At 63.1% G+C, this 16,165-nt stretch overlaps 2 protein-coding genes across 4 annotated transcripts; both read left to right on the top strand.

Annotated features, from left to right (window-relative positions):
* Nucleotides 1-239: 239 nt before the first annotated feature.
* On the top strand, nucleotides 240-3,512 carry RPS18 (ribosomal protein S18). Its single transcript, XM_044983508.1, has 6 exons — nucleotides 240-331; nucleotides 937-1,035; nucleotides 1,763-1,849; nucleotides 2,195-2,296; nucleotides 2,958-3,049; nucleotides 3,401-3,512. The coding sequence occupies exons 1-6, from the start codon at nucleotides 329-331 to the stop codon at nucleotides 3,474-3,476; spliced, it is 459 nt and encodes a 152-aa protein (XP_044839443.1). The 5' UTR covers nucleotides 240-328; the 3' UTR covers nucleotides 3,477-3,512.
* Nucleotides 3,513-5,008: 1,496 nt separating this feature from the next.
* On the top strand, nucleotides 5,009-15,698 carry WDR46 (WD repeat domain 46). Of its 3 annotated transcripts, XM_044983238.1 has the most exons (17): nucleotides 5,009-5,211; nucleotides 6,110-6,295; nucleotides 6,452-6,532; nucleotides 6,709-6,821; nucleotides 7,020-7,107; nucleotides 7,556-7,617; nucleotides 8,009-8,113; nucleotides 8,405-8,555; nucleotides 9,153-9,288; nucleotides 11,086-11,185; nucleotides 11,693-11,846; nucleotides 13,265-13,390; nucleotides 13,613-13,634; nucleotides 13,903-13,997; nucleotides 14,266-14,361; nucleotides 15,066-15,179; nucleotides 15,459-15,698. In XM_044983238.1, the coding sequence occupies exons 1-17, from the start codon at nucleotides 5,155-5,157 to the stop codon at nucleotides 15,558-15,560; spliced, it is 1,788 nt and encodes a 595-aa protein (XP_044839173.1). In that variant the 5' UTR covers nucleotides 5,009-5,154; the 3' UTR covers nucleotides 15,561-15,698. The 3 variants fall into 3 exon arrangements, with proteins under 3 accessions (XP_044839173.1, XP_044839174.1, XP_044839172.1); XM_044983239.1 differs by lacking the exon at nucleotides 13,613-13,634 and having other exon boundaries at nucleotides 5,010-5,211; nucleotides 6,113-6,295; nucleotides 13,265-13,412; nucleotides 15,459-15,697; XM_044983237.1 differs by lacking the exon at nucleotides 13,613-13,634 and having other exon boundaries at nucleotides 5,011-5,211; nucleotides 13,265-13,412; nucleotides 15,459-15,697.
* Nucleotides 15,699-16,165: the final 467 nt, after the last annotated feature.

Genomic DNA, 16,165 nt, shown 5'->3' with positions numbered 1-16,165 from the left:
GGCATGAACATGCCACCCGAAGTCGAAGGGGGTCAGTCCCTATCAAATAGGGGGATTTAATCCTATAGGAACCTTCTGTCATGGGGCAGGTTTCATACCCGGACTTCACATATTGGTGCCCAACCCGGTAGCCGTGTCCCTAGTGGAACTCTGCGGGAGGATGATCGGAAAGACTACGGGCAGAACCGGAAGTTTGTCTTCTCTGCCGGAAGGTGAACTGCCCTGACCGGAAGTTTATCTGCCTGTAGGGGGAGTGTCTATAAGAGGCATCGCGTCACTTCCTCTCTCTCTTCCGGACGGGGCGAGACTGGAGCGCAGAGTAGCCGCCATGGTGAGAGCGGGGGGGATCTGGGTTCATCCGCCCCGGGGAGGGGGGCAGCGGGGCCGGCGGGGGCTTGTCCGAGAGGGCGGAGCCGGGGCTTCCTGGGGCGCCCCCCATTTCCCGCTGGGGGCTCCCCGGGGAGCCGATCGGGGGCAGGAAGGGGCCGGGGGGGGGAGCTGCGATCAGACCGAGGGGGGGAATCGGGGTCCATCCGCCCCGCAGCGGGGGGCAGCGGGGCCCGCCCGCGCTCCCTGGGAAGGATAGAAGCGGGGCTTTGCGGGGAGGTCCCCCTGTGCGGGGTGAGGCGTGGGGGGTTACAGGGGGACTGGCCCGGGGCGGGGGGGGAGGCTGGGACGTGCTGGCTGCGGGGGGGGGGGGGAGGAGGCTGGCTGAGGGAGGAGGGGGCTCTAGGGGACTGGCACTGGAGGCAAGGCTGGCAGAGAGGGTGAGGGGGCGACTGCCACTATATATAACAGCCAAGTGTGGGGGGTGCTGCATCCTGGAGGAGAGGGTTGGGGCTGACTCCTGCCTTGTGGGGAGTGTGTCCCCAGCTGGGGGCATTGATAGGGGACAGTTCTGTGCTGACACACACACCCTGCTCCTTTTCTCCTTAGTCTCTTGTGATCCCTGAGAAATTCCAGCACATCCTGCGAGTGCTCAACACCAACATAGATGGGCGACGGAAAATCGCCTTCGCCATCACCGCCATCAAGGTGAGGGGGGCATGGGGTATCCCTCCCCCCGGTGGGGCATGGCTGTGTATCCCTGCTGTCAGCCCTGGGAATGCTGTACCAGAGCGAGAACAGCAAAAACATCCCAGTGCCTCTGTGTGCATCCATGGGGCGCCCTCCCTGGGGAGATGGGGTTCTGCTGGGGGGGCCCCATCTAAGACTTGGGGGTCAGGACTGACCCTGTGTGGCGGAGCGGGCAGGCCGGCGGAAGGAGAGGTGCTGCACAGCTGGGATGGGATGGAGAAAGGGGTCGGGCTCCCAAAGGTTCTCACGCCATGCAGTTAGCAAGGGGAACTCCCTGTCACAAGGTCTCACTGAGCAGGATGCAGGTGTAACCCAAACACCTCCGGGTGTAGTGTCTGTCCCATCTAGTGGCACTGAGACCACTCAGAGAGACAGATTAACGATCCGGGCTAATGGCTAGGTGGCTTTTACCTCATGCAGTAGAGGTCCAGAGGTCCCAGGTTCGATCCCATGGTCTGTCTGTGTTTCATGGGCAAGGGTGGGGGTGTATATGGAGACATGTATCGGGGGTGGGGGGGTTAAAGCTGGGCTGTACCCATGGTGTCTCTTGAAGCAGGTTCTTCTGTCCTGGCATGTGGAGGGTCTTGCTCTCAGCATCAGAGACTGAGCTTCCCGGGAACGTTAGTGAGTGGAGGGTACTGAGTCCCTGCCCCGGGGCTCTGTTAATGTTTCTTCCCCCTTCCAGGGTGTGGGTCGGCGCTATGCCCATGTGGTGCTGAGGAAAGCGGACATTGACCTGACCAAGAGGGCTGGGGAGCTGACAGAGGATGAGGTGGGCGAGGGGGGAGGTGATCTCTCTGGGACCATGAGGGGTGGCACTTGTCTCAGATGGGGTGGGGGTCTCTGGGATGAAGGTGGTATGGCTCTCACTTGGGAATCTGGGTGGGGGGCTGTGCAGTGAAGGGGGCTGAGGCTTGGGGTGTATCTGGGAGCCTGCTGAGGGGTGTTGGGTGGGGGTGGATTTCTTGGGGTATCTAGGTGGAGGTTGACATCAAGAGATTGGGAATTTCTCGGAGCGGGGATGTCTGGGCTGAAGGAGGGAGATCTCTCTGGGGTGTTGGGAGTCTCTGGGGTGAGGGGAGCCCCCTGCCTAATCCCATCTCTGTGCCCCCCACAGGTGGAGCGTGTCATCACTATCATGCAGAACCCCCGGCAGTACAAGATCCCCGACTGGTTCCTCAACAGGCAGAAGGACGTCAAAGACGGCAAATACAGCCAGGTGAGAGCAGGGTGCAGAGCCCATTGCTTGGTGTGTGTTTGGGGGGGCTCTGATGTTCAGAGCAGTGTGGGGCTGGGCACATTCCTCCCCCCACTGCAGAGGCTGCTCTGGGGTCCTGTAGGCAGCAGGGGGCTTTGTCACCCCAGTGCATTGTGGGAGCCCCAGCCCATTGGCTGTCACTGAGAGTTAACAGGAATCCTGTCCTAGCATGCTTGCCCTCGGCACTCGAGAGGCGGATCGGGGGCTTCTGTCTCTGACTCCTGCCGTGAGGATGAGGGGAGATGCCATGGAATTGAAAGGGGACAAGTTCAAACCTGCTACAAGGAAAGACTTTTTCATACGTTCCCTGTACTTAGCCTGTGGAACTCACTGCCGTGGGATTGGGCATTTCTGTGACTCTCGGACTATCCAGGGCTGGACCAGTTCATGCTGACAATGGGCAGGGATATCAAACCTCGCACTGCAGGGCCTGAGCCGATCTCTGACAATCACAGATCAGGAGGAGCCCTGAGGTGGGGCAGATTGTCCCACAGCTGCTCCTGTGGGGCTCTGCCCCAGCTAGCGCTGGCCCCTATTGCAGAGGGAAGCTGGCCTGGGTGTCTGTGAGCCAGTCCAGCTGTGCCTGACCTCACCCCCCACCCCTCCATGTCTGTCTCCTCAGGTTCTGGCCAACGGGCTGGACAACAAACTGCGTGAGGACCTGGAGCGGCTAAAGAAAATCCGGGCGCATCGGGGCCTGCGCCACTTCTGGGGGTACGAGAGGAGCGAGAGCTGTGGAGCTGGGAAGGGTGAATGGCGGGGGGCCTTTTGCCTACTCCCTGGGAGATGGTTGAGGGTCCCCTTCATCCTTTGCTGTGCAGTGGGGATGGGTGGCTGAAGATAAAGGGGGTCATTGGGCTGGATAAGGGGAGGGGGAACTGGGCGCAGAGCCTTTGCATGTGGGTGTAGCAGGGGATTATGGGACAATGCAGAGCTGGGGGTGTAGGGCCATAGGACTTGGCTGAGGGGTGGATTCAGAGATTTGGGGGGGACAGGTCTGGAACCTGGGAGCAGCAGCAGGGCAGGCTGGGGTCTGGTCCCGTCTCACTCCCCTCTCTCCCCCAGGCTGCGTGTGCGGGGCCAGCACACCAAGACGACCGGGCGCCGGGGCAGAACCGTTGGTGTCTCCAAGAAGAAGTAGTGTCTGCCCTGTGTCTGCAATAAAGTGCTGTTCTCAGAGCTGCCTCCTCACTGTGTGGGGGAGGGCGATCTTTGTGACTAGGGAGTGACCCCCAATGGGGAGAGATCAGGGGGTTGTCATTGCCTTAGGGGGAGGGCAATGGGGAGGAGTAAAGCAGGGCCCAGCTGGGCCAGCATCATTCTGGCCTCGGCCCTAAAGATTCTGGAGGGGGTTGGTGTGGGGCTGGGTCTCAGGGGGCCCTTTCCCCCATGAACTGGATAAGAGTGGTCAGTGCAGGCCCTAGCGGTGTTGGGGCAGGAGTGCAGGGTTCCATTCTGCATCCTGCACTACCCCCAATTGGGGGTGGGGTACAGGCCATTTCTTCATGGCCTGTGTGCAGTGCTTCAGCCCCTGCACCTTGCCCCACCTATAGCTGTGCCCCCTGAGGGATCCCTGCATAACCAGCCCCCACCTTGGGCAGCTGCACCTCACCAATGGGTGGTGGGTCTCTGCATCCAAATTAGGGGAGTGGGAAATAATGTATATGGCTGTCCACTGATTTAGCAGGAGCCATGGTGCTTGGTAAACTGGCCCCAGAGAAAGTGTTTTTATTAAGCTAAATCTTAGTGCAAACAGCCAGAAACAACAGCGGCGGCCATGGGGGACTGTCCTGGGAAGAAGAGGCTCTGAAAAAGTTGTGGGGGTCATGGTGGATAAACAGCAGGTGGGCTCCCTGGGGGATGCTGGGCTGCAGAAAGGGGAGTTGTGAACAGAGGTTATTTTCCCTCTGGAGGGGGCCCTGACATGGCCGCTGCTGGAATCAGGTGTCCAGTTCTGCCACCCACAATTCCAGGAGGCTGTTGATAACCTGGAGAAGTCGGAGAAGAGCTGTGAGAATCATAGAATTCAAGATCAGAAGGGACCATTATGATCATCTAGTCTGACCTCCTGCAAAGAGGAGAACAAAGAGGAATGAAAAGGCCATCCAGTGCTAGGCTCCAGGAGGCCAAGCTGTGAGGCTAACAAGGTGAAAGGGTGACAGCCTCTGTAGGTATCTACCTACCAATCAAACGTCTGGCAACAGGATTCATGGGCTGGTGCTGGAGTTACACGAACTCACACTGAAATAAGGCATCAATTTTTAATGCTGAGAGTAATTAAACCAATTTCCACAGGTGGGTGGGGGTGGATTCTTGGGCACGGTTGGGTTTTAAATGAGGATTGGCTGCTTCTCTAAAACGAATTCTGTGCTAGGGGTTATGGTGGGGCCGCTCGCTGCCCTGGAGTCAGACTAGATGGGCACAAATGTCCCTTTTGGCCTTGGAATTGGTGAAACCCCCTGCCCCTCCCCAGAGGTGGCTGCATCCCTGTGCCCCGTAGCGTGACCCTGGTGAGTTCCCCCTACCACGTGGGCTGTGGTGAATTCACTGGCCTCCCTGTCAATGGGTCTGTATGGGATGGGCTAGGCCTGTGCCCTTATCCAAGATGGCCGCCGCTTGACTTTGCTCAGACCCACGTCTCGGCGCTGGAGAGTTGCCCTCACCCATGATGTCACCTGTACGGCTTCACTACCGGGCAGGTTGTCCCCACGCTGATTGGCCGCGGGAACAGTCGCCTCGCTTCGTGATTGGGTGCGGCGGCCGGGACCAGAAGAGCCTGGCCCGCAGCTGGAGGCTGCACGTGGTTCCAGGCGCTGAGGATGGAGGCGGCGGCTGGGAGCGGGGCGCAGAGGAGGCCAGCCGGGGGGGGCAAGAAGGTGAGTGCTGGGGTAGTGAGCCCCCTGCCCTCGGGGGGCGGGAGTGGGGCAGTTCCCCCCCCGCCGTGTCTGTGGGGAGGGGGCAGTTCCCCCCCCGTGTCTGTGGGGCGGGGATTCCCCGTGGGGAGTGGGGCAGTTCCCCCCCCGCCGTGTCTGTGGGGCGGGGATTCCCCGTGGGGTGGGGCAGTTCCCCCCCCCGTGTCTGTGGGGCGGGGATTCCCCGTGGGGAGTGAGGCAGTTCCCCCCCCGCCGTGTCTGTGGGGCGGGGATTCCCCGTGGGGTGGGGGCAGTTCCCCCCCAGTCTGTGGGGCGGGGATTCCCCCCGGGGTGGGGGCGGTGGTTACCCCGTGTCATGAGCAGGGAGGGGGCAGGTCACTAACTCGAGCCGGGGGCGAGCACCCAATTACAGAGTTTGGGGGGAGTTTATTGCCCCCAGCCACGTCCGTGAGGCGGCCGGGTCTCTACGGCTCCCCATGTAACCTGGGGACACGGGGGAGGGGCTGGCTGTATCTGCGGGGTGTCCCGCGAGGAGTGATCTGAGGGGCAGGGCTGGCCCATCCCTGCAGCGGGGCAAGTCTTTCTCTGGGGGGGGCTGGAGGGCAGTTCCCCCCCCCCCACGATAATGTGTTGTGGCTGGTGGTTCTGCCTCTGGTGGTGGGGGCTGCTCCCCGTCAGGCCAGTGGGAGTGCCTGGCTATTCTGCCCTGTGGGGCAGGTATCTCCCCACAAGTTGGGGGGCAGTTTTAGTTCCTCTCCTCTGCCCCCCACCCCCAGCTGGGGGAACTGACTCCCCCCATGTCTCACCCCCTCATCAATCTCCCCACCTCCTGAGCTGGGGGTAACTGATTCACCCCCATGATTCATCACCCCTTTCTCTTCCCCTGCCCCCCCCCCCGAAGAAGAAGATGACGAAGAAGCTGCAGCGCTACTGGGAAGGGGCCCCCCAGCCGGACACCCCCGCAGATGCCCCCTCCAAGGCCAAGAGGCGCCGCAATGAGAAGACCAGGCCACGGGCTGGGGCAAAGGGGAGTCTGCAGGCCAGGAAGGTGCTGCGGGCGTCAGAGGCCGCAGGCCGGATCTCTGGGGTAAGGTTGGGAATGCTAGGGGCCTGGCCATGGGGGGAGGAGGGGTGGCTGAGGTGGGGGGCTGGGGGCTTGCACGGCAAAGGGGAGTACTGCTGGGGGGATGGGGGCCCGTAGCAGACCCCCCCACACACCCTCCGTCTGTCTTTCTCTCCCTAGAAGAGGGACCCGTTCCCTGGCGCCGCCCCCCTCCCTCACCACAAGGTGAAGAAATTCCAGCGGGGCCAGAAATCGCAGCTGGTGAGTCAAGGGGCGAGGCAGAAATTGAGGGGCAGCTGGGTCCTGGGGGTTGCCGGGCAAGGTCGTCCCTGGGGGGGTCCCCCCATGGTTACTGACCCCCACTGGTGGGGGTCAGGAGGAACGGGACCACGTGTGGCTCTCACCCCGTCTGTCTGTCCGTCTGTCCACCCCCCCAGGCAGGGGCGTCCAGCCAGCGGCTCCGGGACCATCTGGCCTTGCTGGAGCAGAAGGTGGAGCTGGCAGTGCAGCAGGCGGCGCGCATGGAGCTGCTGCTGCCCGAGGAGCCAGGGTGAGTGTCTCTTCCCCCCACCCCAGTACCCCCATCATCCCCTTGAGCTGGGGCTACGCGCTGGTTCTGCCCCCACCCGATGGGATGGGTGACCCCCCTCCCCCTAATGCCACACACACGCCCCCAATCCTGGCCAGCTCCCCTCCCCCACCAGTGCCGGGTCCATTCCCGGCTCTCACCCCCACCCACCCCCCACAGGTTCCTGGAGGGGGACCCCGGTGAGGACACCTGCACCATCGCCCAGGCCGACATCGCCGAGGCCATCGACATCGCCAGCGCCACCAAGGTCAGAGACGCCCCCACGCGCGGGGGGTGTTTGTGTGTGTGTGTTGTGAGGTGGGGGGAATGGCAGGGGGAGGGGTCGTCCCTAGGATATGGGGGGGGGGGTCACTGGGCAGTATGGCGGGGGGAGCCTCGGTGGTATCCTGGGGCAGCATCTCAGTGGTAGAGGGGGGTCACTGGGGGGAATCCCAGGGCAGCGTCTCACTGGTGCAGGGGGGTCACCAGGGGATCCCAGGGCAGCGTCTCAGTGGAGGGTTCACCCGGGAGGCAGGGATCTGGGGGGAGGAATCTTGGGACAGCATCTCAGTGGTTCATGGTGGGTCACTGGGGGGATCCGGGGGCAGCGTCTCACTGGTGCAGGGGGTCACCGGGGGGGATCCCAGGGCAGCGTCTCAGTGGGGGGTTCACCCGGGGTTGGGGTTAGTGTCTAACCAGGTCTCTCCCCCCCATAGCACTTTGAGCTGACGCTGAACCAGTTTGGCCCCTACAGGATGGATTATACCCGACCTGGCCGGTGAGTGGGGGGGTGGGGGTGGGCAGGGAGGAGCATGTGCAGGGAGAGTGGTGGGGGGGGAACGACCCGTGGGGCAGGTGGGAATCAGTGGGGAAGGTGTGGGGGCTGGTCGGCTGTACCTAGGTGGCAGGTCTTCTGAGGTGCGGTTTGAGAGGCAGGGCCCGACTGGGTTCTCCTGTGGGGGGGAGGGTCTGCGTCAGGGACCCCTGACCCCACAGGCCTCCCCTGAGCTGCTCTGGGGGTCCCAGCAGGGTCCCAGGGGGGCAGATCAGGAGATATACGGAGACTGGATTGTGTGTGTTAGAAGATGAGTCTCCCCAGGCCAGGACCCCGGTGCATGGCTGAGGGGTTCCCCGGCTGCTCCCCTCACCCCTCCCGTCTCCCCCCACAGACACCTGCTGCTGGGGGGCCGGCGGGGCCACGTGGCAGCCCTGGACTGGCAAACCAAGTCACTGCTGTGTGAGATCAACGTCATGGAGACGGTCACTGACGTCACGTGAGTGTGTGACTAGGGGCGTGCGACACGGATGGGCAACCAAGGGGTGTGCAGCACGAGGGAGTCAGGGGGGCTGCATCCGCTGCTCCCTGCAGGTGTAACGGTGCATCAGCAGGACATGCCCATCGCACCTGTGGGTGTGCACCGGGAAAGCGAGTGTGCACATCCCTGCCCGTCCGTGGCCGGGGAGGCTGGTTGCGCGGCGCGAGGGGGCGTGTTGCACACGGGCTGAGCCGTGCAATGGGACACGTTGTGGTGTCGCCCCCCGTCTCACGCCCCCCCCGTCCCCAGGTGGCTGCACACGGAGAACATGTTCGCGGTGGCCCAGCGGCGCTGGCTCTACGTCTACGACAACCAGGGCGTGGAGCTGAACTGCCTGAAGCGCTTCAATGGGGTCCTGCGCATGGAGTTCCTGCCCTACCACTTCCTGCTGGCCACTGCCGTGAGTGTGTGTGGGGGGGGGTGGGGGGTCCTGCTGGCCACTGCCGTGAGTGTGTGTGTGTGGGGGGGGGTCCTGCTGGCCACTGCCGAGTGTGTGTGTGTGGGGGGGGTCCCGCTGGCCAATGCCGAGTGTGTGTGTGGGGGGGGGGGTCCTGCTGCCCACTGCCGTGAGTGTATGTATGTGTGGGGGGGGTCCCGCTGGCCACCGCGGCGGGGGGGGGTCCTGCGCATGGAGTTCCTGCCCTACCACTTCCTGCTGGCCACTGCCGTGAGTGTGTGTGTGTGGGGGGGGGTCCTGCTGGCCACCGCAGTGTGTGTGTGTGGGGGGGGGGTGTCCTGCTGGCCACCGCGGCGGGGGGGGGGTCCTGCGCATGCAGTTCCTGCCCTACCACTTCCTGCTGGCCACTGCCGTGAATGGGTGGGGGGGGGGTACCTGCTGCAGTGGGGTCCAGATGCCGGGGTTCCTGCTGCCCACCACAGTAAAAGAGGGGGGCCCGGACACCAGGGCTTCTGCTGGCCACTGCGGTAAAGCAGGGGGTGGGCTTGGGCGCCAGGGTTTGGGGGCCGGTGCCCCACTGACCCCTCCTGCCCCGTGCAGAGCGAGACGGGGTTCCTGCAGTACCTGGACATCTCGGTGGGGAAGGAGGTCGCCACCATCTGCACCCGGGGGGGACGCCTGGGCGTGATGGGGCAGAACCCGGCTAATGCCATCGTCCACCTGGGACACAGCAACGGTGAGACCGCCCCACGGCTACCCCCAACCCCCACGGCTACCCCCAACCCTGCTCCCACTCCAAACCCATAACTACCCCCAACCCGACCCCACGGCTACCCCCAACCCCCGCTGCTACCCCCAACTCTTCCCCCAACCCCGCTCTGAACCCACTGCTACCCCCAACCCCCACTGCTACCCCCCAACCCCGTCCCCACTCCAAACCCATAACTACCCCCAACCCGACCCCACCACTATCCCCAACCCCCACTGCTACCCCCAACTCTTCCCCCAAACCCACGGCTACCCCCCAACTCTTCCCCCAACCCCGCTCTGAACCCACTGCTACCCCCAGCCCCCATTGCTACCCCCCAACTCTTCCCCCAACCCCGTCCCCACTCCAAACCCATTGCTACCCCCAACCCGACCCCCCGCCTACCCCCAACCCCCACTGCTACCCCCCAACTCTTCCCCCAACCCCGCTCCAAACCCACTGCTACCCCCAACCCCCACTGCTACCCCCCAACCCCGTCCCCACTCCAAACCCATAACTACCCCCAACCCGACCCCACCACTATCCCCAACCCCCACTGCTACCCCCAACTCTTCCCCCAACCCCGCTCCAAACCCACTGCTACCCCCCAACTCTTCCCCCAACTCCATCCCCACTCCAAACCCACTGCTACCCCCAACCCCGTCCCCACTCCAAACCCACTGCTACCCCCCAACTTGACCCCACTGCTACCCCCGACCCCACTGCTACCCCCCCACCTCCACTGCTACCTCCAACCCCGTCCCCACTCCAAACCCACCACTACCCCCCTACACAACCCCACCGCTACCTCCGACCCCACTGCTACCCCCCAACTCTTCCCCCACCCCATCCCCACTCCAAACCCACAGCTACCCCCTAACCCGACCCCACGGCTACCCCCAACCCCACTGCTCCTCACAACTCTTTCCCCAGTCCAAACCTACTGCTACCCCCAACCTGACCCCACAGCTACCCCCCAACCCTGCCCCAAACCCACTGCTACCCCCCAACTCTACCCCAACCCCCAACTCTTCCCCCAACCCTGCTCCAAACCCACAACTACCCCCAACCCGACCCCACCCCTACCCCCAACCCCACTGCTACCCCCAACTCTTCCCCCAACCCCATCCCCTCTCCAAACCCACTGCTACCCCCCAACTCTGCCCCAAACCCACTGCTACGCCCAATCCGACCCCACCGCTGCCCCCAACCCCATTGCTACTCCCCCATACCCCATAACCAACCACCCGCCCAGCCACCACCCTTGTCCACCAGGGGCAGAGCAACGGTGAGACCTCCCTGTGCCCCACCATAATCCCCTGACACCCATATACCCCATAACCAACCCACAACCTGGCCAGCACCATCATCCACTATGGGTACAGAAACAGAGAGACCCCCCTGTGCTCACCCCATCCCAGAGCCGTCGTCCCCTGCCCCACGCTGCTAGGAGCGTTTCTCCCAGGGCCCTCACGCCCTGTGTGTGTCAGTGTGTCATCCCCGCAGGGGCAGACGGCAGCTCAGACAGGGATGTTCCATCAACCTCCCAGCATGCACTGGGCTCAGCGTGGCCCCATTCTGCCCTAGGGACCCCTGGCCCCATCTTCTCCCCGCGGCAGCCTGGCCTGGTCAGTCAGACCCAATGCTATGACTGGCCCTTAGCGACCCCCGCTCCCCACCAGCGGCGAACCTGACTCTGTCCATCCCCTCCACCCCTCGCTAACCCCTTGTGCCCGGTGGGGGGTGACCCCTCGTTAACTCCTCGTGCTCTGTGCCCGCCCCCAGGCACGGTGACCCTGTGGAGCCCCAACGTCAAGGAGCCCCTGGTGCGGATGTTGTGCCACCAAGGGGGGGTCCGGGCCGTGGCCGTCGACAGCTCCGGAACGTGAGTGACTGCGGGGGTAAGCCCTGCCGTGGGGGGAGGGGGCCTGAGTGGGGTGAGCAGGGAAAGGGGGCTGCAGGGGTGCATGTGGGTGAAGGAGGGGAGCTGGAGGGGTTTCCTCCCCACTTCCCCCAGCTACATGGTGTCATATGGGCAGAGGTGGAATATGGAGAGGGGTTGGGAGGGTCACGGTGTGGATCTCCCCCCACCTTCCTGGGGTGGGATATTGGGGGGGGGGGGAGTTTCACACAGTGGGTCTCCCCCCGCTTCCTCCCAGGTACATGGTGACATCGGGGCTGGGGTGGGGGGCTGTCATGCTGTGGATCTGCCCCACCTCCCCCCAGATACATGGTGATGTTGGGGCTGGTGGGGGGGGGGGTCACACTGTGTGTGTGGGGGGTGTCATGCTGTGGGTCTCCCCCCGCTTCCTCCCAGGTACATGGTGTGGTGGGGGTCACACTGTGTGTGTGGGGGGGGTCATGCTGTGGGTCTCCTCCTGCCTCCCCCCAGGTACATGGCGACGTCAGGGCTGGACCGGAAGCTGCGCATCTACGACCTCCGGGCGTATCAGCCCCTGCAGTCGCTGGTGCTGCCCGTGGGTGCCGGGCACCTGAGCTTCAGCCAGCGGGGGCTGCTGGCGGCTGCCTGCGGGGACGTGGTGCAGGTAACGATTCCACCTTCTCCCTCCCTGCACACACGGACACCCCCCTACTCCCCCCCCCCCACACACAAACACCGGCACTGGGCCTTCAGCCAGCTGGGGGAGCTGTGGGGCCGTGGGGCAGGTATTCCGGGCCGTCCCCCGGCTCTCGCTGGGCTCAGCAGGGCCCCATCTGTCCTGCATCCTTCCCCCGCAGACTGGGGATTGCTCAAACCCACTTCCCATTTCCCCCCAACTCCCCTCCAAAAAACCTGGGCACTGCTTTGTAGAGAGGTAAATAGTGGTGTCCCCCAGGGGTCTGTACGGGGCCCAGCCCTATTCCACATATTCATAAATGATCTGGGAAAAGGGGTAAACAGTGAGGTGGCAAAATTTGTAGATGATACAAAACTACTCAAGATAGTTAAGTCCCAGGCAGACTGCGAAGAGCTACAAAGGGGTCTCACAAAACTGGATGGCTGGACAACAAACTGGCGGATGAAGTTCAATGTTGATAAATGCAAAGTAATGCACATTGGAAAACATCATCCCAACTATCCAATGACGGGGTCTAAATTAGCTGTTACCACTCCAGAAAGATCTTGGAGTCAATGTGGAGAGTTCTCTGAAAGCATCCATCAATGTGCAGCGGCAGCCAAAAAAACAAACAATGTTGCAAATCATTAAGAAAGGGATAGATAATAGGACAGAAAATATCATGTTGCCTCTATAGAAATCTATGGCCACCCACACCTTGAATACTGTGTGCAGATGTGGTCACCCCCATCTCAAACAAGATGTATTGGAATTGGGGAAGGCTCAGAAAAGGGCATCAGAAATGATGAGGGGTTTGGAACAGCAGCCGTATGAGGAGAGATTAATAAGACTGGGACTTTTCAGCTTGGAAAAGAGACGACTAAGGGGGGATATGATAGAGGTCTGTAAAATCATGACTGGTGTGAAGAACTAGGAGTCACCAAATGAAATTAATAGGCAGCAGGTTTAAGTATTTTTTCATAAAACTCTTTGCCAAGGGATGTTGTGAAGGCCAAGATGATAACTAGGTTCAAAAAAGAACTAGATAAGTTCATGGAGGACAGGTCCATCAGTGGCTATTAGCCAGGCTGGGCAGGGATGGTGTCCCTGGCCTCTGTTTGCCAGAAGCTGGGGATGGGCGACAGGGGATGGGTCACTGGATGATTCCCTGCTCTGTTCATTCCCTCTGGGGCACCTGGCACCGGACACTGTCGGCAGGCAGGAGACTGGGCTGGATGGACCTTTGCTCTGACCCAGTGTGGACAGTCTTATGAGCCTGGGCCCCATCTGTCCCCCAACCCGGGCACCACCTGAGGGGTAGCTCTGACTGCCCTGTGCTCTGACACCCCCTGTGAGCCAGGCCCTGCTGCAGGCACTAATCCCCCATGTCTGCCCCCCTCCCCCAGGTGTACCGGGACGTGCCCGTGCAGCCGCCTCACAAGCCCTACCTGTCGCACACGCTGCCCTGGGCAGCCCACGGCCTGCGCTTCTGCCCCTTCGAGGACGTGCTGGGCGTAGGGCACGGCAGCGGTTTCACCAGCCTCCTGGCGCCAGGTACGGACCCCCCCCAGCCCCCACTCAGTACCAGCCCCCAATCCCCCATGGCGTCACCAGCCTCCTGGTGCCAGGTATGGACCCCCCCATAACCTCCCACAGTACCACCCCCCAATCCCTCACGGCATCACCAGCCCCCTGGTGCCAGATATGGACCCCCCCTATAGCTCCCCCCAGTACAACTCCCTATCCCCCACAGCTTCACCAGCCTCCTGGTGCCAGGTACAGACACCCCCTCCCCGATAGTGCCCCCCCGTACAACTCCCATCCCCCATGGCATCACCAGCCTGCTGGTGCCAGGTATGGCCCCCCACTATGCGCCCATAACCCCCCCTGTGCCCAGTAGCTGACATGCCTGTTGTGTGCCCCCTGCGACAGCCTGCGGGGGCCTGGCACGGCTGTGTGGCTGTGTCCATGGCAGAGGGGGGATGGCCCCCCATCCCCACTAACCTCCTGTCATCTTCTTCTCCCTCCCTCCCCCCCCGGCCAGGTGCTGGACAGGCAAATTTTGACGCCCTGGAGAACAACCCGTTCCGGAGCCGGAAGCAGCGGCAGGAGTGGGAGGTCAAGGCCCTGCTGGAGAAGGTAACGTCACCCCCCCACTCCCGCACACAGTGTGCAGCCCTGCCCCCTTCCCCCCCACCCATGCAGCCCCAGCTGGGGGGCAGCTGGATCTCAGTGGCAGGCCACTGCTCCGGGGCCAAGGGGGCTCATGCTAAGGGAGGGAGCTCTGGGGCTTGGGGGAGGGGACGGTAGCTGGGATGTCTGTGGGGGCACCGTCTGGAGGGGCGGTGTCATGGGAAGGGGGAGCCTGGGTGATCCAGGCCCCCCCTAACAGCTTGGTCCCCGGCAGATCCCATCGGAGCTGATCACGCTGGACCCAGGGCAGCTGGGCCAGGTGGATGCCATCACCATGGAGCAGAAGCACCAGGAGCGAGTGGAGCGGCTGGTGAGTGACTGGGGGGGGGTGTGTGCACCATGGTGCATTGTGGGAAATGGGGATGACACTGTGATGCATTGCGGGGTGTGGGGACCAGGCAGTGCCGTGGCTGTCACTCAGGGGGCACCGTGGTGCATTGTGGGAAGGCAGCGCACCACTGTGGTGCGTTGGGGGAAGTGGTGGGGGCGGCACCGTGGTGCATTGTGGGAAGTGGGGGGGTGACACTGTGGTGCATTGCGGGGTGTGGGGACCAGGCAGTGCCGTGGCTGTCACATAGGGGGCACCGTGGTGCATTGTGGGAAGTGGGGGGTGACACTGTGGGGCATTGCGGGGTGTGGGGACCAGGCAGTGCCGTGGCTGTCACACAGGGGGCACCGTGGTGCATTGTGGGAAGTGGGGCGGGTAGGACAGTGGGGACCAGGCAGTGCCAGGGTCGCTGTGGCACATCAGGAGCATTGGGGGGGGGGGGTGCCATGGTGCATTGTGGGAAGTGGGGGGGGTGACACTGTGGGGCATTGCGGGGTGTGGGGACCAGGCAGTGCTGTGGCTGTCACATAGGGGGCACCGTGGTGCATTGTGGGAAGTGGGGCGGGTAGGACAGTGGGGACCAGGCAGTGCCACGGTCGCTGTGGCACATCAGGAGCGGGGGGAGGGGGGGGCGCCATGGTGCATTGTGAGATACAGGAGGACTCTCGCTCCTTCCTGCCCCCCAGGGCTTCGACCCCCAGGCCAAGCCGACGTTCCAGCCGCGCCGGAAGCTGAAGGGGCGCAGCTCAGCCGGGAGCCTCCTGCGGCGCAAGAAGAAGGTGGCGAACGAGGAGCAGCGGGTACGTCTGTCCTTGCTATCCGCCCTTGGGTCAGGCTTTATCCCCCACAACCCAAGAGCCAGCTCTCCACTTCCTGTCTCAAACAGGGATTTCTCATGTGCCTGCCCCCCACCACAACTACCCCGTCTGACTGGGCCAGTGACATCAAGGGGCATCTCCCTTGTACCCCAGGGCTCATTACGCTGTGAATTGGGGTGGGGGGTGGATCCCATGGCTGCTCCCCCGCATTGGGCCATTTACAGGGTGTCCCCGGCTCACCCCCGCTCACCCTCCCCCCAGACCAAGATCCAGAAGAGCCTGGAGCAGCAGCAGGCGGCAGAGCGAGAGCGGAAGGTGGCACCCCGGGCTAAGAGGTCGGCGCTGGATCGGTTCAGGAAATAGCCTCGGGGAGGCTGGGGGAGGGGATTGCCCCCCATGGGGGCGATAGGGGCCACGAGCGTTACCCATCCCCTCCGGGGTAGGGGCTGTGGGGTCCCCCACTCACCCTACACTGTACCCTGACATTTTTGTATTAAAGTTGTCATTGGCTTTGCCTGGCTCTGGTTTGCGGGGGGGGGTAACTCCAGGTGGGGGCAGAGGGGGGCGTGGCTGAGACCTGATCGCAGGTGGGGAGGGGCTGGGGTGGCTCTGTGCAGCAGGGAGTGTTTGGGGGCAGGGGTTACTGGCGGTGGGGGCCGTGCGTGGGGGCAGAGGGGAGTGTGGCTCGTAGCCAAGCCCAGGCTCGGGGGGCTCTGTACAGGGGGGGAGGGAGAAGAGCTCCTGGCAGCTACCGGCACCCGGCCAGCTGGGGATAAACAGGCCAGGAGCACAGAGAGGTGGAAATTCAAAGGCTTGCGGGTCTCAACGGAAGGTTCTGGACCAGCCCCTGAGGGGGCTCGGTTCCAGCCCCTGGAGTCCCGTCTGTTTTACACCTCTGCAGGGGAACGGAGCCTGTGTGTGTGGGATCTCCAGGCCCCTGTCAGGGTGCACCCTGCCCCCCGCCAGAG

Source organism: Mauremys mutica, chromosome 12 (genome assembly GCF_020497125.1).
Source record: "Mauremys mutica isolate MM-2020 ecotype Southern chromosome 12, ASM2049712v1, whole genome shotgun sequence".
NCBI classification, from domain to species: Eukaryota; Metazoa; Chordata; order Testudines; family Geoemydidae; genus Mauremys; species Mauremys mutica.
Note: the sequence above shows the minus strand (reverse complement) of the source record. Positions and strands in the feature narration are given on the sequence as shown.